Source organism: Pseudorasbora parva, chromosome 24, assembly GCF_024679245.1.
Source record: "Pseudorasbora parva isolate DD20220531a chromosome 24, ASM2467924v1, whole genome shotgun sequence".
In the NCBI taxonomy this organism is placed as follows: Eukaryota; Metazoa; Chordata; class Actinopteri; order Cypriniformes; family Gobionidae; genus Pseudorasbora; species Pseudorasbora parva.
The window spans coordinates 11024369-11049247 of record NC_090195.1 but is presented as its reverse complement, the minus strand read 5'-3'; the positions used below and the strand labels follow the sequence as shown (position 1 = coordinate 11049247).

General features: G+C 37.5%; 1 protein-coding gene and 1 long non-coding RNA gene across 3 annotated transcripts in view; one reads left to right on the top strand and one right to left on the bottom strand.

The window, feature by feature from the left end:
* Window positions 1–7897: 7897 nt before the first annotated feature.
* Window positions 7898–24879, top strand: part of LOC137063507 (uncharacterized) — a 46153-nt gene continuing 29171 nt past the window's right edge. Inside the window, exons 1-2 of the long non-coding RNA XR_010901390.1 lie at window positions 7898–8065; window positions 15228–15315. This is a non-coding gene — a long non-coding RNA (uncharacterized lncRNA). The remainder of the gene's footprint in view (window positions 8066–15227; window positions 15316–24879) is intronic.
* LOC137063505 (C-C motif chemokine 8-like) lies at window positions 14135–16010 on the bottom strand. Of its 2 annotated transcripts, none has more exons than XM_067434662.1 (4): window positions 15845–16010; window positions 14747–14873; window positions 14590–14657; window positions 14135–14504 (listed from the first exon to the last, which is right to left on the bottom strand). In XM_067434662.1, exons 1-4 carry the CDS (start codon window positions 15918–15920, stop codon window positions 14482–14484), a joined length of 294 nt encoding a protein of 97 aa, XP_067290763.1. In that variant the 5' UTR covers window positions 15921–16010; the 3' UTR covers window positions 14135–14481. The 2 variants fall into 2 exon arrangements, with proteins under 2 accessions (XP_067290763.1, XP_067290764.1); XM_067434663.1 differs by lacking the exon at window positions 15845–16010 and adding an exon at window positions 15489–15648.

Here is a 24879-nt window from a genome sequence, read left to right as displayed (position 1 = left end):
CGAATGGAAAAGTCTTGCTGGTGTGTCTGGTGAAGAGCAAGTTCTGGGTGAAGTTCTCAGATTCAGTTCCCATGTGTCGTTCAAGATTTAGTCCGATTTGTACATGTTACACCCATCTATTAAATTAAAACAGAAGAAAAACAGGTTAGGAAGTGGCCCTTTTACTTGATACATAGCAGTAGATTCTGAGAGCCTTGCGAGAAGAGGTTGTTATATGAGACGTCCAGGATGGGTACATTTTTGGCAATAGCCAATACATCGCCAAAAATCATGTTTCATGATGATAGTAATACATTGCTAAGGACTTAATTTGGATAACTTTAAAGGTTGGATAAACTTTAAATATTTTCACCCTCAGATTTTAAGTTGTATCCTAGCCAAATATTGTCATATCCCAACAAACCATGCACTAATGGAAATTTGATTTGTTCAGCTTTCAGATGATGTATAAATCTCAATTTTAAAAAATTGTGGTCCAGGGTCATATTATATCCAGTTTAGCAGTTACTCCTTACACATCAGGCATTGTTAGGCAAAATAACCCTCACAAAATAGTGTCCATTCACACCGTGCGAATAGTGCACCTTGTTGCCAAGTGCTAATCGTACTTCATATTCATACAATGCCACAACAAGATACAAAAAAAAAAAAAAAAAAAAACGCTAATATTCTAACATCTTCAGTGGCGCATAATAAGGCTTAACCAATTCAACTCTGCAGTCTGCACCCCACCCATGGGTCCAATATTGCATCCATCATAATCATTCAAAATATGTTTTGTGTCTTGATTTCGATTGACCATGGGTTTGAATCCACCTTTTGCAGAGCTCGCTCATTTCCCTTTTCTCATCACAAATCCCATTGGAAAGGCATTTACTTTCAATAAAATTAAGAATATATTATAAATGTGGAAATAAAATATCTTTTCATAATAATAGTTTAGTAATAATAAAAGCATGTATTGGGCATAGGGATAGGTGTAAGGAAGACTTAGTTAATGGTCCCATTAAGGCCGCATCTATTTAATATTTTTAATATAATCATATACACTCTGTTATTATTGCAACCTGTTACTGTACAACAATACTGAGGTGCAAATAGTATGTATGTCAAAATAAAGTATAAAAAGCTTTCACTTAGTAAATAGCATCTATCACTATTTGTTGTGCATATAGCTGCTGTCAAAAAATGTAATCTTTAAATTCTAACCTTTTCTAGAATCTTTATCCTTTTACGGAGCTGTGTTGCATTAGGATTGATGCAGTATATATTTGAATCTTTATCAGTAAACCTGTAAAAATGAAAGGGAGAAATGCATTTAGACAGCATATATTGACACAGTAAAATGTTCTTTGACAAAGAGAGTTAAGCAAGTGGTTTCTTTAAATGTTATCGGACTGACTTACATTACAGCTTTAAGACAATCAGCCGTTGCTAGTAGCTTGTAACAATGTTTGATTTGGATCTTTGGATGTGGTAACCTGGGCTGATACTCTCTGCAGCACATTCCAGGTTTATGGTCAGTATAGATCACTGCAAAACAGAAAAAACATCCATAAATGATAATCTTTGTTGTTTAATTGTGTAAATAACAATGTTCAAAATTTAACTCTTTATTTTAACAAAAATATTTATGCAAAAAAGCCCTTTTTTCATTCAAAAACATCCAAGAATCCTTAAAACAAGATCATTTTATTTGAGAGGCAAATCTGCACAAGACATTAACACTTGTTTTTAGAGAATATATATTTTGGGGGGACAGGGACAGGGACATTCGATTTAAGTTGGACGTTTGATGGAGTAATTCTGTGTCAAAAATACTCCTTCCGGTTTCTCACGAGTTTCGGAGAGTTTTTTTCGACTATGGGTCTGCTTGACGTCAACAGGGCGGAATGTCCTTGTACGGGCTCTTCTCTTGGAAGGGTGCGCGCGTGAGCGAGCGAGCGACCGGACCAGAGCGAGAGAGCAAATGCACGCCACCCATAAACACCGCGCTCACTGCGGTCACAGGACTTCACCAAATCAACATCACCAAAGAAGTGTGTTTTTAATGGAGCCGTGACAATAAAGGTTCACGATCGTGCTTTGGAAGCAGGCGGTGAGTAAAACTGCTTCAAATGTCTATTTGGATATCGTCGCGTGAGTAAACATCAGTAAACGACACGATCGTATAGTTAATTTATCAATTGGAGCATGTGATGTATGGCGTGTATAACTACATTTGTTTAGCTGACCACTATAGGTGTCTGTTTGTTTATTGTAAAACCATCCAGACATAACGTCCACACAAAGCACATTCAAATGCTCTACTCAATTGTTTTTCTATGTAACACTTGTAGTCTGACGTGCAAAACCGTTTTGCTTGCGATTGCTAAGGTTTAGTCGCATGCAATAGTCCATAAACCAAATCATGTCCTCACAATCCACAAGTAAACAAACGCAAATGTTGACAGGCCACTAAATACAGTCCATACCGCAGAGACGGACGTCCTGATGTTGCTGCTTCTCCTGTTAAATTTATTTTAGCATCCGGATCTGATTCTGGATCATATATATATTAGTTGAATCCTATCTTTCTTTTGTAAATAAAATACAACTAAAGACTTTTCGGAGATATGAAGGATGCAATACTACTCTATAAGTACTCAAGATTGACATGAGATTGAGTGTTTCACCCCCCTTTAAGTACATCTTTCTTAACCCATTTTTATTTCTAAGACATAAAACATAGCAATAAGAGACGGATACTCACCTCCTGATGTAAACGGACAGAGGAACAAAACCAAACAACTCAAAACGATCATTTGATGAGATTGTGAGTACAGGTGCATGATTTCTTCTGAGGGATCCTCTTTGCTGTGATATTCTCCAAACGGTTTACTGCTCTTGGGCCGGTGTTGCTTTTTATGTCCTTAGAAAAAGGGAAGTGTTATCTTTGTTCATGCGTCATGGTTAATCACTCGGCTACATTTTACGCAAAAATGATGATGCTTTTTCTTGCAATTAACCTTTACAGTTGCTTCACAGTGAGATTAGCTAAATGTTCTGATTATTTGATATGACAAATCAATGATGTCAGGAATGATTGAGAGCATCGTCATGTGTAGGGTTTCTCTGAAATTTTTCACTCGACAAGCTTCAAATCAAGACGTGAAATGGATGTAAAATACAGGACTGAATAATCTGTCACCCTGATCTGATGATGCTGTGTCACTGTTCACAAGAAAACATTGAGAATGAAGTAACCGTTTCAAAATAGATATAACTTAAACACTATATGATTAAAAATAAATATAACTTAAACACTATATGCAACAAGAAAGGGAAACGAATAACAATTTGACTAAGTGTCAAGTGTCTGCGTCTGTGAACTCAAACCACAACATTCTTTGAGCAAAATGTTCAAATGGAAAAAGTTGCAGGCATTAGGCACAAAAAATTATCTTCAGAATAAAACATGATGGGTAATATACTATCAACTCATTATTTTGGCCAAATCTTTATTTATAATTATTAAATATGTTTGGGTTTTAGGTCTTTTCATTTGTTCGTTGTTGAACATTTTTAAAGTTTAAGGTAAAGTTTCAAATGAACACAATTAAATAATGAGCATACATCATCAATCCTTCTTCCAAAATGTGTCTTTGTCTTGTTTTCCCTGATTCACTATGTTAAACCTGTTATAAATCTTTATATTTTAGACCCAACGTAAAGATTTCCACAGGAAATTGTGATCATACATCACTCGAGCATGTGTGCTGAGTCATATCCATATATAAAGAAGAAAAAAATGGTGGCGCTCAAGATGCCGCCCTGAGCACATGGTCTAAGGTGAGCCTCTGGATTTAAACTATGTTAAGTAATGTGATAGTCTAATTATTACATTGAGTTAAACAGTGTTGGCTATTTGTTGTTTAAGCAACATCTGAGTTACCATATGGCAGCCTCTGATCGTAAAAGGGATAGAAACCTGACAAAATCAAAGTCTAAGGCAACAGACACATCAGATAGCGTTAGTGTGAGGAAAATTTCCATGATATCGACTGATGAAGACTTTAAAGCTATACCTGTCGCCCCCAGCAAATCACCTCAGCCAAAAAAAGGTCAATCTGAGCAGTTACCTAGTACTTCAGTTGCCGTTAACGAGACCACTGTAACGGAGATTATCATGGAGACCTCTCGCAACTCATTAACTCTGGATCTGGGGCCGTATTCACAAACCATTGTATCTTACCGCTAAGAGTTCTCCAAATAACAGTAAAAGTTCTTAATTACAAGTTTTCTCCTAAAACCTATTCCCAAAGCTCCTGAGAGGAACTTTTATTAAGGAATAGAGAGAAGTCGTAATCAAAGAGAAAGGGTGGGGTTGACCTTGTTGCTATGGATGATGTCATCACGCTTACTAACTATGACCAGTGATTGGCTGATAAGGGTCTCTCTCAGTGATTTAATTATAGAAATATTTTGTTGAACGAGGTTTCATGTTGCTATATTTAAATAAAATATTTAAAATAAGAATGCTACCATATTCAAACACTCTCAGAAAAAAAGGTACAGTGCTGTCACTGGGGCGGTACCCTAAGGTACAAAAGTGAAAAGGTACATCTTTGTACTTTACTAACCCCTAAATGGTACATATTAGTACCTTAAAAGGTTCATATCAGTACTTTAAGAGTGCATATTAGTACCTTAAAGGTACATAGTAGAACCTTTAAGGTACATATTAGTACCTTTTCGATTTTGTACCTTATAGGGTACCACCCCAGTGACAGAAATGTACCTTTTTTTTCTGACAGTGAATAAAAATGTTAAAAAGTAGGCTAAGTGTCACTAATTAATATATGTTCAGCTAATTGTCAGACTCTAACATGTCTTCATCTCGAGAGATTGCAGAATACAAGCGAAAATTATATTTTATAAACAAAGTTTGTGGAGCGTGCGAAAGGCGGTTTATATACACACCGACTCAGCTACCGTTAGTTCCCTCCGCCAGCCCGTTCCTCACTCTCGGTCTGCGATACGGGGCAGAACTCTGGGTTTGGGCTAAATTCAGAGCTCGAGCCCTCGATCGCTTCAGACAGCTCGTCAAATACGTTTATATTGTTTTACTTTATTCAATCATTTGTAAGTGTGAACTTGTAAAAACAACTGCATTTCTTCACGGCCATACAAGGCCACTCAAGCCACGGCTACTGGATCACTTTCTCACCGCGTTCATTTTCATAAAATCAGTTAGAGAACAGACACTACAATTAAAAACTGAACGTGTCTGTTTAATAAAGTGTGAGTGAGCAAAATGAGAGTCAGGTTCATGCCTTTGTAAGCTTAATTTTTAATTATTATTAATATGAAATGCTGAAACACTCACTTTACTCTGCACCGCTCCATTTACATGAATGCCCGCAGCTGCCCGAGCTGAGTGCTGATAAATAAAGAGAGTGGTGTGAGTGCCTAAAGAGAAGGCCAAACTCCAATACTACCATTGGCACAATGCATCGTCTGTGTCAGAAGAATGGAAAGTCCAATGTCCAATGTCGATAAACCCAGATGAATAATTATTCAGTTTACATCCAGGATGATTGGAGACTCTGTGTGGGGGAAGGCGATGAATAAGTCAGAGTACCTGAGAAGTCATGGTCTACGCTTTGCAGAAGATCTCTCTGAGATGAACAGAGATGTCTCCAGCTGTGGCCTGCTGTAAATGAAGCCCGTCTCCAGGGGAAATCTGCTTGACGGACGTGCCTTTGTTGCCGGGATTGAAATGAACCCATCATGACAGACGAGGCAATGTAATAAATAGCCTACTGCTTTCTCACAACTCTTGCTACAATTGAAGGGTTACCTTTTTGCTTTTATAAGCCTTGTGCTTATAAGCCAAAATCTTTAATTTATTTTTACTAAGTGGCTTTGTTACTGGAACTGGAAATAATACTGAAAATGATGGATGAGGACATGCAGCATGCATGGAGCTTGTTGTGTTTCACTATAAAAATATGATTATTTATAATATTAATATACCCTTTATAAGGATTATAGCGTAATTTTTACTGCAATAATGAATCATCATCTAATAGCCTCAGTTGCATAACTTAGTAATGACGGGCCCAGTGCAGGCTATTACGAATTTTATAACAGTTATGAAAGCACTTTTAAACACACACTGCACTCGTGCACCATATCATGAAATGCGTATTTATAGCACAAATTGTATTTATCACTAAATTTATATGCATAAAATACTTTTTATATGCAGTTTCTCATTTCTGTGTATAAATTTCATTTTAGCTCCAACCCCACTACGCCACCACAGTATAAACCTCATGGCTCCCAGCATGCATTGCAGCATTAAGTATGTCAGCATTGCTGAGATTCACGTGGTTATTCAAGATATCTGTGTGCATCTAATATTTTTCCTCCCTAGAATGTATTTAAAAATCTAAATTCAGAATCTCTGATTGGTGGCAAAAAAAGTATTGTTGGCGAGTATTATTATTTAATATTTTTAAACAGTGATGAGTTTAATCAAACTAATATTTTTTGTTTATGGAATCGTTTGATTACAGATTATGTGTTTTGTTAACACTGTATCAGCACCCACAAACTCATAAAAAGCCAAGAGTCAAACTACCCAACTAAAGGAAATGCTGATCACCATAATGGTGACTAAACATTTTCAATAAAACATGAAAATTTAAACCTGTTAATTCTCATTAAGAGCATTAGACATCTTCCAGGGTTGGAGCCAATCTCTGCAGGACAGTGTCTCACTAGGACTGAACTTTCCTCCCCTTGCTCTGAGTAGAGGAAAACAATGGTATAGTTGTACTTCAGGACCAATTGTGTACCTTAAAAAGTGCAGTATACATTTTGTTTCTCAAGGAACAAAATTGTACCTTCACTGTACCTCAAAATTGTTTGTCTAGAGAGTGCAGATACAACTCATTGAGAAAAGACTTATTTCATGTAGCCACTCACAGCCACGACAATAGTAACCTCAAAAATCGACATAACATAAATTCTTTTAAATGTTAAATATAATCGAACACCAAACTTTAACAGGTATTTCCCTTTACTAAAAAAAAACCAAAAAACAAACAAACAAACAAAAACAAACAAACAATTTAAACAGCACTCAATTTCAACATTTAAAATTTTACTATACTTTAAAATTTTATGAAATACATTGTTTCTTTCTTTTTTTGTGTGTGTGTCTTTGACATGTTTTGTATGGTTGTCCGGTAAATACTTAATTTGTTTCAGTTCACACCTGAAAGTCCGCACCAAGGTCCGAACCAAAGTTTGTGTTTGGACATTTGGTTCTTTTTGGTTTGCTTTCACATTGCAATTATGTTAACGCACCAAAGAACTTTACATGACGCACTGGCGTCCTGTCGTCATCATCTCTGTGGGCTGCATCTTAACATTGATTGGTTTGTTAGCGGACGTGCGTCTGATGTCAGTGTGTTGTCAATTCAGCGGCTAACTTTGACAAGAATGAATAAACAGACCCATCGTTGCCAATACTGTTAATATTATGGCATTACTATTTGCAGCACCACCCTGCAAATAGTATACTATACTCGAGGCAAAATCACCAAATGAACGTCCTCGTAGTGCAAACATTTTATCGGCGCCGACAGGAAAGGACTAGCTCCTAGAATATATCGGCTTTTTAGCCAAACAATGTATTTTATTTTATAGTTATTTTTATGTTACTATTATAATGTTATTTTTAAATTTCATCTAGGCTATATTGGTTATGAAACGTGCACAGATGTGCAATATATCAAAGACATCGAGACAGAAATAATTTTGACCACTTCATTAAGTTTTGTTTTGTAGAAAGCTTTGTATTTTTTATCTTAATTTTAATAAATGTTTCATCATTTGCCTGAATTTAATAAATAAGCTTAAATAAATAATATAGCAGACATCCCGTGACGGAGTGATCATTTGAGTTGCACAAAACTGGAGCGCTCAAGCAGAGCACGCCGTTCACGCGAGCTGACATGACTACACAAGCGGTTCTGTTTAAAATGCTGCGCGCTCCATCACTGCATGTGCTGTGAGTTTAATCTGTGTTTTTTTCACTAATCCTACACCAGAACTTCCTGTAAATGGTCTGAAAGTCCGAACTATACAGAAAATGCTTTCACACAAGAAACGAACCGGACCTTTGTTCAGTTTGGTCCGGACCGAGACTACCTATTTTCGTCGGACCAAATTTCGTCTGTTTGGTCCGGACCATGGTCCGAGGGAGGTTTCACACCTGTAATTTTGGTTCGTACCAAACTGAAAAGTCCGAAAATCCGGACCAAACAAGGTAGGTGTGAAAGAGAAGTTGCCGGTACTGAATTTATTTGTGTGGCAAGTCCTGTTTTTGCTCTTAAAATAGTGTTTATATTTGTGACTGATTCACTGAATGAACGCTGCATCGAACTTTCAAAATAAAAACAAAGGAAAGTGCAAAAGTGTTCAAAAGTCCAGTTGAAATCTTCTTGTAGTGGGTGTTAAGGTTACGTAGTATTACCGTTGCGGGTCAGCGTTGGGTTCCGAGGAAAAAAATAGACGAGAGATGGGATCATCTTTAGCCGTTCACGGCATATTTATTATTTTAGCTGACGACACATCAGTCTCACGGTCAGACAGCTTTTTAGTCAGAGACTACCACAAATCAACTGGGACAAACATCCTCAATACGCACACGCGTCTTTTCTCTTTTCTTTTAGTATACACTTTCAGTGCCCCCTTGTGGCATACACATATGCATAACAATGAACAGTATAACATTATATACAACTGAGGACATAATGAACATATTTTAACACCCCCACTTGTACTCAGGTTGCTATACAGACAAAAACAAAAAGTAGAATGAATGTGGACCTTTGTTATACACATATCAATCTCCAAAAAGAGCACCTGCAAACCTAATCAGTTTCAATTTATTTACAGGTTTGGTCATTACATCAGCAATCATGTTATCAGTAGAACAATACCTCAAGGTTACTCTTCCCTCATTCACAGTAGACCTGATAAAGTGATACTTTATGTCTATGTGCTTACATCTTCGTCTGTTTACGGGGTTTTTGGCAAGAGCGATTGTTCCCTGATTGTCCTCATGTACTACAGTTTGTGTGTACTTGTAGTTGTCTATACCTCCCAGTAACTGCTCTAGGTATAAACACTCTTGTATGGTTGAAGCCAGCGCCATGTATTCCGCTTCACATGTTGACAGCGCAACAGTTGGCTGCTTTCTAGTCTTCCATGAGACTAGAGAGCTGTTCTGACTAAGTTTCACACAGTATCCCGTAGTACTGCGCCTATCACTGGTATCAGCTGCCCAGTCAGCATCACTGTAGGCTTGTATACCTAGTTTCTCACAGTCATTTCTCCTAAAACTTAACCCCTTCTCTACTGTACCTTTGAGATACCTAAGTACATGCTTCACAGTGACCCATTGTTCCTCTGTAGGTTCAGCAAAATACTGTGATAACCTGCTCACTACGAAACTCAAATCTGGTCTGGTGCAAGTAGTCAGATATATAAGACTTCCTACAGCTTCTCTGTACATTCTTACATCTTCCATCTTTACTGCATTCTCAGTGTACTCTAACTTTTGCTCGCAGGGCGTTTCTCTGGTCCTACAGTCTTGCATATTAAAACGTAGTAATATCTTGTTAGTGTACTTTTCCTGTGTCATTTTTACACACCCATCTGATTGACTGAAATCGATACCCAGAAAATGTTTGAGTTCACCCAGATCTTTCATTTTAAACTTTTCTGCAAGCATCTCTTTCACTTCTTTCAGTTTCTCGTGATTGCTTGCAGCAATGATTAAGTCATCGACCCATGTAATTATGATTACTTTTCCTTCTTTAGACTCTTTGGCGTAAACACAGTGGTCGGCTGGGTTTTGTGTGAACCCATTCTCAGTAAGACAATCGTGTAAAACCTTATTCCAATTTCGCCCCGATTGTTTTAAGCCATAAAGGGATTTCTCTAGCTTGTAAACAATACCGTCCTTCTCTTGGTAACCCTCTGGTGGATTGATGTAGATCTCATAGTCTATGGGAGCGTGTAAGTACGCTGTTTTCACGTCCATTTGGTGCAGGAGTAAATTTTCCTGTGCTGCTTTCTGTAGCACTACTCTTACACTCGTCAAGTCTGCCGTGGGTGAAAATGTCTCCTCATAGTCTATTCCCATTCTCTGGTTGTAACCCTTGGCCACAAACCGTGCTTTGTATTTTTCTTTTCCATCTACATCAACCTTGATAGAGTAGACCCATCTACCCCCCACTGTTTTCTTGCCTATTGGCAGCGTCGTCGGAGTAAACGTTTTGTTCTCGTTTAGAGACTGGATTTCCTCATCCATGGCTTTTACCCATTCTTTTGAGTTTGTTGACCTCATTGCTCCCTCAAAAGTCTGTGGAATACCACACACCGCTCTGCAGCAATAGTCTACCGTGATATTAACCCCGTCACTATCACTGTCTTCGGTTACGAAGTCATCTAAGTAACTCGGTGTTTTTCTTTCTCTAGTCGGAAATCTCCTACTCTGGGGTTCACCATTTGTCCCACTCTGTTGTGTTTGATTGTGGTCACTAGACCTCATTACTTCGCCTGGACTATCGCAATGTGTACTCCTACTCTGTACACTTGGCTCTGGAGCATTTTCGGTACCCCTACTCTGTGTAGCCTCACTAGTCCTAGGATTCACACTGCTGTAGCCATCACTTAGATATGGCTCGCATGTTTGTGTCTGTTTCTCCACAGCTATCTTTCTCACAAACTTCACTAGCCTGTGTTTTTGTACTTTGTTTGTATCTGGATGATACACCAAATACGCCGGGCTGTTTTTGTCGTAACCTACAAAACGACCCTGGTCACATCTGGAGTCAAATTTTCCCCTGTCCTGTTTGTACGTGTAGCATACAGATCCAAACTTTTGCATTTTAGACACATTAGGCTTCTTTTCTGTCAACAGCTCATAAGGGGTCTGCCCTGTACGCCTGTTAAAACACCTGTTGCGTACCACTGCTGCTGTCTGCACCGCATAGTGCCATAGCTGTTTTGGTAGTGCACTTTCGGCTATCATGCACCTACCCATCTCAAAAAGAGTACGCCAACCTCTCTCTGCCGTTCCGTTCTGGTGTGGGGAATATGGAGCCGACGTTTCATGTCTAATTTTGTTTTTCCTCAACAATGCTTGAAAATCATTGCAAGTAAACTCTGTTCCGTTGTCGGATCTCATGCACGTCACTTTCCCATAAGGGGATACATCTGCTAGGAACTTTTCAGTAGCCTGTACGGTGTCACTTTTCCTCTTTAGGAAATATACAAATACTGCGCTTGAGTAATCGTCAGTGAATGATTGCACATATTTGTAACCATCTATCGACTCTGTGGCTACCGGACCTGCAAGATCTGTGTGTACCATCTGTAAGGGAGCCTTTGCTCTGGTATCGGGGTTCCTATTTCTGGTTTGGGCAAATTTTCCCTGAATACACACCTCACACTCTTGTTCGGGTTTGCATGCCTTACCCTTGATCTGCATACCTTCAACTACATCCTGCAACTTAAGAACATCGTCATAGTTACAGTGGCCTAAAATCTCGTGCCATGTTTGTATGTCGTGACATGCATTACACTTATCATTAGATTCAGCCCCGGTGTGCAAATAATACAACTTGCCATATACATGAATGTTGAATCTGGCACCGTCTCTGGTTATCAGGGCGTCTTTATCTTCTTTGAAAACAACCGTAGCCCCACTTGTGGTGGCTGCCTTCACTGAAAAGATGCTTTGGGGGTATGACGGTACAAACAAAGCGTCTTTCAGTACCGCCTTGCGTTGCTGTCCTCCACTGTCGATGAGGGAAACCTCTGCATTTCCCTTCCGCTGAGCGACCCCGTTGCACCGAGTGCCGTCTGCCAGCTCGACACTGTGCGTTTCTGGCCTGAAAGTGCTGTCAAAACTCTTGAACATGGTAATGTCTGTGATGATATGAGAGGTAGCCCCCGTGTCCACCATCAGACCCTTCTCCTGAATGTTGCATGTAGGCCGCCACTGGACACCGGTCACTTCATCTCTCATCTTGAACACGTAGTCCTCAACGTCTTCTGAGGCTTTACTCACACCATCCTTTTTGTCTTTAACGTCCTTGTCCTTACGCCTACATGTTGCGTCTTTGTGTGTGTCGCTTCTGCAGATACTACACCACGCTTTCTGTCGACATGCTTTCGCTCGATGGCCTTTTGTACCACACTTGAAGCATACTATCTCTGTGTCGTCCCTGACCCAGCCACGTGCACTCGTCTTTGCGGGCTGCCGTCTGGTTTTCCCATGTGTTTTCATCACGCTGTCGCTCGACTCAGCTGCTTTTATCTTTTCTGTTTCTTCAAAACTACGCAGTTTAGTCTTGAACTCCGCGAACGTGATTGTGTCATCTGTATGCGCCACATGTATTGCGAACGGCTTAAAACTCTCAGGCAATCCCTTCAGGACCATAGCCACTAGCAGTCCATCTCCTAACGTTTCACCTGCGTTTCGCAGTGCCGTGATGGCTGTCTCTGCTCTGATGATATAGTCCATTACACTTTCATCATTTGCCTTTTGAAGCGATGTCAACATGGTGTACAAGCTGATTATGCGGGGCTTTCCCCTCCCTGCATAATACCCTCTCAATATTTCCAGGGCTTTTCTTCCGTCGTTGGGCGCATCCCTCATAACTAGCGAGAGGCTTTTATCATCTAACAGTAAAATCAACTCGGCATATGCGTCCGCATTTTTCTTTGCATCCGCTGCTATCTCGGCTTCTGACTGCGGTACTTTTAGCACTGTGTCCTTTAGCCCTGATAAATGAAAATGTCCCAACATTTTGGTCTCCCAAAGTTCATACTTAGTCTCATCTCCGTCGAATGCCAGTCGAGGTAAACTGTACGTCCTCCGTTGTTCCGCCATGTTAGCACGCGGTCCGTCGCGACTTTCTAAACGGTGGAAAACAACAAACTTTTCTCCCGAACAACTTCTGGGCCCATAACCTGTTAAGGTTACGTAGTATTACCGTTGCGGGTCAGCGTTGGGTTCCGAGGAAAAAAATAGACGAGAGATGGGATCATCTTTAGCCGTTCACGGCATATTTATTATTTTAGCTGACGACACATCAGTCTCACGGTCAGACAGCTTTTTAGTCAGAGACTACCACAAATCAACTGGGACAAACATCCTCAATACGCACACGCGTCTTTTCTCTTTTCTTTTAGTATACACTTTCAGTGCCCCCTTGTGGCATACACATATGCATAACAATGAACAGTATAACATTATATACAACTGAGGACATAATGAACATATTTTAACAGTGGGCTGTCTTGTTCAAGTGGGAGAATTCTGCACACTGACAAGCCACTTGACAATCACGGTTTTGCAATTTAATTTTTATTAATTTATCTAGCTTCCAAACAAGGTAATCAGATCTCTAAATATATCTATATTTATTCAACCTTCGGTAAGCAGTAATAAAAAGGAAAATACTCTGCTGAAGCCCTCCCTGGACAGCACACCAAATACGCATAATCTTTACTCTATTTAATTGATGTAAGTGTGAACTCGTGAAATGATGTATATGCATCAAAAATAGGAATCAGTTTGAGGGCTTTCTGGTTTTTAACAATTATTTAAGATTTATACAAGAGATTTGACCTTATTCCACCGGTTAAAGCTGAGTTTAGATTTAAACTTTCCAAGACATATTAAGGAATGAATAACAAAGTCAAACTTTGTTTTCCAGACAGATACCAAAACCTATTTAACTTCACAGTGAGGGGTGAGAGTTCAACCTCCCTAGACCATAACCAGTTCTCTGACAGCTGCTCTGTGCATTAGTTGATGTTCTCCAGTAGATGGCACACATTCTATTACTGTAACAATATTTCACCCAAAAATGAATATTCTCTTATAATTGTCAAAATATCATTATGCTAATCTCCATTATCCATTCAATAAGTCATTGGGGACTAAATCTTTTAACCCTTAAAAAGTACTCAGAAGCAAAAGTATCATTATATCCAACAGAAGAGAGAAAGTAATACTGATTTGTAATGACACAAGGATGAGAAAATAATGACACAATTTGGGTGAACTATTTCTTTAATGATTCATCTTAAATATGATTACTGTTCAAACTGTTACAGAGCAAAGGCTGGATGTTTGTGTGAAAGTAAACACAGTTTCCATTGTTTATTGTTTCTATTATTTTAATTTCAAAGAAGATAAAGCAAAGCAATTAAGTGAAACATGGTTTAACATTAACATAAGCTAAAAGGGTTATATAATGTTTAACATTAATATAAGCCAAAAGGGTTATATAATGGTGCTTTTGTTGCTTAAATAAACGTACACAATATATATTTTCTTTTTATAGAAATATGGATAGATAGATAGATAGATTTGCGGCATCTTCTAGGCCTCCGTTGTACTCAGTCCTCGATCTCCTTCAGATCTGGAGAAAAGATGATCATGTTATGAGTTTTCCTTGTCAATGCATAAGCATCATATTAAGATGTCATATTAATATAGGGTCGTACCTTTCATTCTGAAGTTAATCCATCGCGCTGTTGGATCCGAGCAGTACTTGTCCTTCTCTGTGTAGAATCTGCAGGACAGATATACAGTATCAGTGAAATGAACACAATATCAGGCATATAAACCTCTGTGAAACGGCACTGTGTGGAGAGAACTTACATGACAGCATCCACACACGGACTCAGAGCATTCTGATATCTGTATCCAATGAGTTTAACATCAGGAGGGATTCTTCCCTTCGACACCTCCTTACAGCAGGTCACTCCAACTCTAGTGGGCCGACGATCTGAAAGAGAGACAGAGATTGAAATCTCGAACATAACTGCACAATGCATACTGTATAGAGTGTGTGTGTGAAAACAAGAAGATCTTGATCTTGATAAGGGCTCCATCAAAGGAAACAAAACCACGCTACATCGAAACACAATCTACAGTAATGGATTCACCAGAATTAAAGAGACAGTCCACCCAAAACTCACCCTGATGTTGTTCCAAACCTGTATGCATTTAATAAGTTTTTTTTTTTTTTTTTTTTTAATGTTAATAATCAAACAATTTCATTTCAAACAATGGAAGTCAATGGGAACAGAAACTATTGAGCTTCTAACTTTCTTCAAAATATCTTCTTTTGTCTTCACAGAAGAGAGAAAATCAACCACATGAGGATGAGTAAATGATGACAGAATCTTATTTTTTGGGTGGACTATGCCTTTGGATTATGAAAGCAGGTCAGTGTGAATTAAACAGATTATAAATGCAAAATCTATAAATGCAAAATCTGTATGACAATTGCCAAATAAAAAGTTCATTAAAATCTGCAGATTCATAATAATCAGTACAAAAGGCTCTTATAAAAATACAAATCCAATGATAAAAAAAATAAAAAAATCCCCAAACTTACAGTTGACTTGCTGCCCAGTAACACACACAAGAACCATCATCATCAGAGCTAATTTCCAGCAGAGGTGCATGATGTTTGCATAAAATATTCACAAACGTTGAGAAAGATTTCTGAAGGCTAGATTCTGTTTTGAAGGTGCTGTCTAGACTCCAGTCCTTTTATATAGTATTTTTCAAGACAGGATATTGACTTCCTTTGCATCTCTAACCAGTAAGAGTGGCCTGCAGAACCCATGTGACAAACAAGTAGAATTCATGATCACAGCAGTATTGTATCCTGCAAATTTAGGGTTCTTCCTAGGGTTTCAAATGAAGAAACCGTATGATTGACCGTGTGCTGCATGTTTAGTTACTCACAGTTGCCCAGAGTACCAGTGAAGCATCCAATGAGGATCAGAACAGTGACAGCGATGAATCTAGAAGTCCAGGTCATAGCTCTTGATGTCCAGATCAAAGGTGTCGGTCAGTTAGTTGGTGTTGATTATCTGGATGAGTTATTATGAGGAGGTCTTTTAAGACTCGTACGGTAGCAGTCAGACGGAATAATGCGTCACAAACTTACCACCACCCTTTAGAAACTGATGCATCAAGTCATCATTTACCCTTACAAACTTCACACCTCTTACCCACAATACAGTCAGTTTTACCCGTCAGTATAATTTATGAGAAACTGATATCCCCCTTAGAAGATACCATTGATATTTAGAAGTTATTTTTCTGCAGTTGAAAAAAATGCAACTTGAAGCTGAGTTTCTGATGTGTGTAATATGATGTGCTTTATCATAATGGATTTGTTGTGTATATGTATTGATGTTTTATCAAGAAGTACTTTTGTATTTACATCATCTGGGTGTTTCTTCACCTATAAGCAACTTTTGATTCTGTGGAATTTGTATTTCTCAGAAACATTTCAACCACATGCTTATTTCCACCACATCTCACATTATTTATTGTGTTTTAAATTAGTTTTAATGTCTGTTAGTGTGAATAAAAAACAACCCCTGGGACATAAACGCACCTTCAACAAACTATTATTTTTTCAATATTATGTAGATTATTATGAGTATGTATGCCTATCTATAGTTTTTTTGGACTTACATATATGTTGCGATCTATAAAAGATGTGGCTTTTAAAAAATGGATAGATCATAAAGTAATGATTATTTATTGCTTAGCTGGTGATCGATACCCATGAGTGTGGCATGTAAAATGATTTATACATCATATACAATCTGAATAAATACGCTTTTTTTTACGTATAGTTTGTTAGAATAGGACATTTGTTCAAGATGCAACTAAAAATCTGGAATCTGAGGGTGTAAGAAAATGTAATATTGAGAAAATCGCCTTTAAAGTTGTCCAAATGAAGTTCTTTGCAAAGCATGTTACTAATCATAATCACTTTTTATATATTTTTTACGGTAGGAAATTTAAAATATTTATTATATGGAACATGATCTTTGCACTATGTAACTTTTACCGTCTGCTGAGGGCGCCTATTCAAAACAAAGGCGTAGTTTTATGACGCCAAGTTTGAGCGCAGAATCTTGGGACATGTGGTCTCCACCTCACAGCCGATGGAAAAGAATCGGGATAGGACTCGGGCAGAAATCATGTTCATGGACGTGATTAATGTTAATGTAGTATGAAACAGAGCAGGAACAAATGTTGAGGAGCTGAGCAAGGCTGCTGGAGTGATTGTTACGCAACACACCGCTGGATCACCAGGACTTTTATTACAGTTTTCTCAGTTGCTAAAACACAAAGCCATTGTCTGAACAAAGTTCCCAGTGAACTCATTGAGAACTCATTTAGCTAATTGTGCAGTCGGTTGTCAATACCTTAAACCATTTCAGAGAGAGAGAGAGAGAGAGAGAGAGAGAGAGAGAGAGTGAGTGTGTCCGTACGCGGACGACCTTCTGCTGCTGTCGCCTCATGAAGAGGGACTGCACCAAAGGCTCTCGGTTCTGGAGCAGTACAGCAGCGACTGGGCCCTACCAATCAACATGTCCAAGTCCAAAATCATGATCTTCCAGAAAAAACCTCGCCTTACTGATAAAAAATACCATTTTACAATCGGGGGAACACTTCTTAATCACGTCACATATTATAATTATTTGGGTCTCACAATCTCTGCTTCTGGAAAATTTGAGATTGCAATCAAAGATCTGACTGATAAGGCACGCAGGGCTTATTACTGTATAAGAAAATCACTGTTCAAATTTAACCCACCTATAAAACTGTGGATGAAGATTTTTGATAGCATCATCAAGCCCATTCTTCTTTGTGGCTGTGAAATCTGGGGCCCTAAATTTAAATTAAACTATAAATTATGGGATAAAAACCCTACTGAAATGTTCCACCTTGAGTTCTGTAAGAACATCCTGGGGCTTCACAGAAATGCCCCTAGTTTGGGCTGCAGAGCAGAACTGGGCAGATTCCCTCTCTTATCTGAGATCCAGAAGAGAGCGGCGAAGTTCTGGTTCCATCTCTCAGACTCGCCGACAGACGCCTACCATCACTGCGCGCTCACATACAGGGCAGGACACCCAGGGAATGACCCCTTGCATTATTTAGTGGAAACACACCAACTCAATCCAACAATTCGGTCAAAACTCACAAAAATGAAAGAAATAGGGAAAAAAAACCAAGAAGACTTCATCAACGACTGGCAAATCAAAATAGCACAAATAAACAAATTGAAGTACTTCTGTAGAATAAAGACTGATTATCAATTGGCACCTTACCTGATCCAAACTAAAGACTATCGTCAGAGAAAACTCCTGACGAAGTATCGTTTGAGTGAGCACAGTCTGAGTGTGGAGACGGGCCGACACAAGCAGAGCTGGAGAGCCAGAGAGCTCAGACTGTGCTCACACTGCCCTGATGGAGTCGTAGAGGACGAGCTGCACTTCCTCACACAGTGCAGCAAATATAACAACATCAGAGAAACGTACTTCACCCAAATCACTCAAATGTTCCCCGAATTCCAGCAAGCAAGTGACATCGACAAACTGTGTTATATCTTAGGAGAAAAAGAGAAATGTCTCCACTTGGCAGCACAGTATGTGTCCTCCTGCCATATCATGAGGACAAAGGCTGAACCCTCTTTAGTCTCTTCACTGCTCTCTGGAACCATTTACCCTGTATATTACAACCGAATGACTTATGTCATAATATATTTACAATATAGCAATGTATATGTTTTTTTCTTTTTTTTCTTTTCTTTTTTTTTCTTCTTTAATTATATTTTGTATTTAGATATCTATACCTGTATAACTTGTTACATGTTTAATGCTTTGGCAACATTGTACTATCTGAGAGTCATGCCAATAAAGCTGAATTGAATTGAGAGAGAGAGAGAGAGAGAGAGAGAGAGAGAGAGAGAGAGAGAGAGAGAGAGAGAGAGAGAGAGAGGAGAGAGAGAGAGAGAGAGAGAGAGAGAGAGAGAGAGAGAGAGAGAGAGAGAGAGAGAGAGAGAGAGAGCGCTAAGTTGTCAAAATGGCTCAACTGAGGCCTATTTGTAGTTGGCTGATCTGTGTTCAGTTTTGTAAGTAGGTGTTTTCAGGTGTGTGTCTACCTATTTTCAATTAACCAAAGTGTGTTGTATTTTGAATAGATGTGTTTCCCAACGGCACCCTAAGATTTAATCTTTGAACTAAGTGTCTTATGTATGAGTAGTGTCTAGGAAGTGTGTTACATAATTGCAATTGAAGCACCACTTTTGTTCAAGGTATGGTTACACTTTGTCTAAGGTATGTTACTTTGGTTTAAGTATGTGTCTAGTGTTCAAGCAATGGGAAAAACTGTAATATTCCAAAAAAAAATTGGCATAAAAGGAAAATGTATTATTTTGATCCATACAATGTATTGTTGGCTATTGCCACATATATCTGTGCGACATATGACAACCGACAACCAGCCTACGTTTTTGAGGGATGTGATAATGTGTGTGAGGTGTGAACTGGTTTGGGTTTTGTTACTCAGTCATGTTTGGCTTGTCAATAATGTTAGATTCAGCAGTCACAAATTTATTGATTTTTATTCATGCAAATAAACATTTGATTATAAATAAAATTGACATAATAAGAAGCAAGCAAGTGCGACTGCAAAGGAAAGAAAAAAGAAGCTAGCAAGAATGAAAAGATATCTTCATTCCTGACAGAGGAACTCTTGCACACTTTCAGAAACATCAACCACACGCAAAACCAGGAGTTTCTGATCATAGTTTATTTGTAGTTTCAGATTGCACTCGTTCATTTTGCATAAACGACAGACAGAAATTCTCATACAGATCAGTCTGAAATTCAAGAACAGACTTGCATCATCCTTCTTGACACAGGAGTTCTGTGTCATAAGTGAAATATATTTTAATTTGAAATATAATAAAGGCTAATATTTTATCTAAACACATTTGTTCTAAAACAGTTTCACTATAATTCAGTTTCTAAATAAATGTAATAAATTAACAACTGTCACCGTCAAACTACATCAATATATTTTAAATATTCAATGTAATACACCTAATTTACTAACTGTCACTTTAAATATTTTCAAAATATAATAGGAAAATTTCTTAAACTCTACAAATCTTGCTAAAACACATAACTACTTTAAGACGTGTTCTCACTATGAGTTACTTTTAGACATTCATGATTCATGAGCTGTCAGCTGATTGGGTAGATCCTCTCACACGAGTGACATCACTAATAGATGATGATGATGGAGATGATGGTGATGATGATGGTGATGATGATGGTGATGGTGATGATGATGATGGTGATGATGGTGATGATGATGGTGATGATGATGGTGATGGTGATGATGATGGTGATGGTGATGGTGATGGTGATGGTGATGATGATGGTGATGGTGATGGTGATGATGATGATGGTGATGATGATGGTGCTGGAGTGGAAGTCAGGTACTTGTTTCTTCGAGCTCTGCTGTGAAACACAACAAAACAAAATGTAAATATAAGAATACTATAGTAAACACACAACACTTAATATATTGTTACAAATGTTTCGCCACACTTGTTGGGTTTAACTTACAGAAACTGCATAACTTTCTGCTTCACCCATGGTTGTCTCCAATCACAGCAGAACTCCTCCTGTTTCTCAGTCTTAAAGCTGTCAAAGAGAATGACAAAGATGAAAACAGAAATCAAGCATCAGATGCTGTTGATCTCTAACCCTGACAGGTTTTCTTCAGAGACAAACTGATTCTTACATGACGGCCTTCACACATGGAAGACTTTCGTATTGTCTCCTGACACCGATGATGGGTTCAGTCAACTTTACTGAGGAGACTTCAGTACAGCACGGTCCCACCTTTTGTTCAGCATCTGCTGAGACAGAAGAACAAAATAAACCTCAATATTCTGCATCGTTCCATCAGAATAATATACAAACATTTCAAAGCACTTTACCTGTTATAGTCCAGATCACAGATGCAAAAACCACAACAGCCAAACTCCTCATGAGGATCCTTTGTGTCTCCATCGTCACAGTCGATCTTCAACTCTCACTTCTTGTGTCTGAGAGAATATATTCAAGACTCTGACCAGTTCATCTTAAATAGTCAATAAAGCGGAACTTAAACTGCATGGGCTACATCCTGTCCATTTATTTTTGTAGATGATTTCATCATTGATGGTTTCGTCACCATATCTGGCTTTCCAGATGGGAGTGAACTCATTTGTCATGGTAGGTGTAAATGTCATCTGCTAAATTAATATATGTAAATGTAGATGGGGAAACGTCATTTGATGAACCGTTTGATGATATTTTATTTCTAACCTTGCTGTCAGTCCTTTAATTGATATAAATTCAATGTATTCTGAAACTTTAAAAAAGTTAAAAGTTTTAAAACTTCTAAAAAAGTTCAGTGTACTTTTTTGAACATTATTCCAAAATATATTTTTTGTATATTTTAAACTTCAAAATTGTCATTACAACAAATTAACAATGCACTAAAAGCATATTTTAAAAATACATAATCAATATCATGAGGCTGTATATTTAAAGTTAAAGGTGCACTATGCAACTTTCCGTCCACTTGAGGGCACCTATTCTAAAGAAAGGTGTAGTTTGATGACGCAAAGTTTGAGCGTAGCATCTTGGGACGTGTGGTCTTCACCTCACAGCCGGTGGAAAAGAATCGGGATGGGACTCGGGCAGAAATCACGTTCATGCATGCGGTTATTAAAGTTACTGTAGTGTAAAGCAGAGCAATACCGAGTGTTGTGGAGCTGAGCACAGCTGCTGGAGCGATTGTTATACAAACACACGGCTCGCGAATACTGGGACTGTGTGTGTACGATTGTAACACGATTCTTCTTTGCCAGTGTAAACTTATTAAACATATTTACACTTAAATCACAATTAAAGTAGGGCTTATAGCATACACTGCATATATTTAAAAATGGGCTTTTAGTGCATATAATAATTTATTTATATAATAATAATAATTTATTATCACTTATTTATTCATGCTTAAGCTTGAAAAGTTAAGCATGAATAAATAACCTTAAACATTATTTAAGCTTAATGATATTAATTATGTATTTTTAAAATATGCTTTTAGTGCATTGTTAACAATGACAATTTTGAGCATAAGTTTAAAATATACAAAAAAATTATTTTAAAGTAATGGTCAAATAAGTACACTTTACAAAAGTACACTGAACTTTCATTTAAAGTATATTTTTCTAAAATATATTTTTAGAAAATATGCTAAAATACAATTATTTTAAAGTGTGTTCAAAGTTGTATTGTGAAAATATGATGCTAATATATGTTTTATATATTTAGAAATGGTAAAATGTTTGTAAGTATATTTATAATATACTATCGGAAAAGTGAATATATTTGAAATACAATAAAGTATACTTTGTTTTCACCAGGCTAGTGCTCCTTTAGTAACAAACATTTTTAGTTTTGTGTAACATACAGTACAGTAGCACTGTACCATTGAGATTGTCCTGTAGTGTGAAGTATAGTACTGAGATGTACAGTATTATGTCATTTGTAACATTTCAGTACTTTCATTTTTGGTTGTTGTGAAAACCTTTGTTGGAAAAAAAGAAATGATAAGTGTTGCATTGCTTCGTGCAGAATGCAAACTGATGAACTGAATAGTGTTTTATATGAATAGACTAGTGTGTTCCCCCTGATCTGAAAATGTATTCATATGATGCAAGTGTGCATCATTTTGTCATCAGATTTACATTTTGACAAAGGAATGTTAGGTTTTGGTAGCGAAGTTTAGGTTTTGATAGTAGAGTTTCAGTTTGACACAGATGTGAATGGTATATTTCTCAGTGTTGTGTCATGTTTACTTGTGTGGAGAGTTTTGGCTTAACGAGCGAAGTTTTGCAAAATGTGTTCAAGCAACGGGTTCAAAAACTGTAAGCATGTTATTAGTCCCTATACTTAAAGTGTACTAAGTATACTTAAAGTTGTTCCAATTAAGCACACAAAAGTACACTAAATACACTTAAAGTTGTGCTTTAACACAATTGAATTACAACTTAAATATACTTAGGACAAAATTAGTTGTGTCAAAATAGCACACCAAGTTATTAATACACTTCAAGTATACTGAAAATTAGTTTTGCCGCAGGTATACTTAGCATAGTTTTTTTCACTAGGGAAACCTCGTGTTCCACAAAAGAACATAATTTTGCTTGATCATGTTCTGAGGTCATGAACACATGCTACATAATCTGAGAATGTGTTTGTTCTCAGATGCCAAAATAAAGGAGCATTTTTAGACACTCATTTTGACTGTCATTAGTCTGGAGGAAGATGATGCACAGTTCCCATCATTAGAGTGTTGTAGAGAAATGGAAACGTATGACACTTCTGTTTCATCTGACAGTCATTGAGTGTGTGTGTGTATCTACTGTGACCTCTGGCTTAAATCTCTGCTTCAGAAACACACGCTATACCCAGATTACTCACAAAGACCCTCCCTAGAGGATCTGATGGTTTCAAATCTTTTTGTGAGAATATGTCTAATCTCTCCTCATTGCTGTAGGCCTCAGGCCTTCGATCAAAGATAAAGACAACAGAAATCAGTAGACATCCAGAAATATTATATTTAAAAATATATATGATTCATAGTTTTTATTTATTTATTCAAGTTTACATTCATAGTGCATCCAAAAACTATTGATGTGTCTGTAATAATTTAGAGAAATAAAAATAATATAGTCATAAATTAGGAAAATAAACGTCACTTTGTTAAATTAAGAATAAATAATACATTATTATCTCAAAAATAAATAAAACATAAAGGAATACTCAGACTTAGACTGCACAGCAGTTAAGAGAGAAAGCAAACTACAGATTGTTTCCTTTGTGAAATATGTTCAGTGTGTTTTTTCAGTGTAGAAGAGGACGTGTGATGAAGTGAAGCTGGACTGACTGACACGAATGGAAAAGTCTTGCTGGTGTGTCTGGTGAAGAGCAAGTTCTGGGTGAAGTTCTCAGATTCAGTCCCCATGTGTCGTTCAAGATTAAGTCCGAGTTTTACATTTTACACCCGTCTATTAAATTAAAACAGAAGAAAAACAGATTAGGACAGTGGCACATTTACATGATACATAACAGCAGATCCTGAGAGCCTTGCGAGAAGAGGTTGTCATTTGTGACCCTGGACCACAAAACCAGCACGGGTAACCAAAGTCACACAGGTATATCTGTGGCAATAGCCAATGCATACATTTTATGCCAAAAGTCATGTTCCATGAAGATATTTAGTACATTTCCTACTTAATGTAAAAAAAAAAAAAATGCAATTGGTTGCCTTAACTTTTTAAGGTTTCTCAACTTTTTTTTTCACAGTGTAGTAGTAGTAATATGCATTGCTAAGGACTTCATTTGGACAACTTTAAAGGCAATTTTCTCAATATTAATTTTTTTTTACACCCTCAGATTCCAGATTTTCAGTTGTATCCTGGCCAAATGTATAGTGGCATTTACTTTCAATAAAATTCAGAAATAGTTCTAATTGTGGAAATAAAGTTCCTAACGAATAGTTAATAAAAGCATTTATTGGGTAGGGTTAGAGGTAGGGGTTTGTATGGGGAAGGCTTTTATTGTCCTATTAAGGCGGCATATATTTAATACGCTTTACACTCTGTTATCATTGCAACCTGTTAATGTACAAGAATACTGAGGTGAAAATAGTATTTCTTTCAAAATAAAGTATGAATAGCATCTAATTAATTTTTACACATATTGCAAAGAACTACTTTCACAATAGAATCACAATTTTCACTTAGTAAATAGCATCTTTCACTATTTGCACTTTCAACAAAACACAAAAAATGTGATCTTTAAATTCTAACCTCTTTTAGAATCTGTATCCTTTTATGGAGCCGT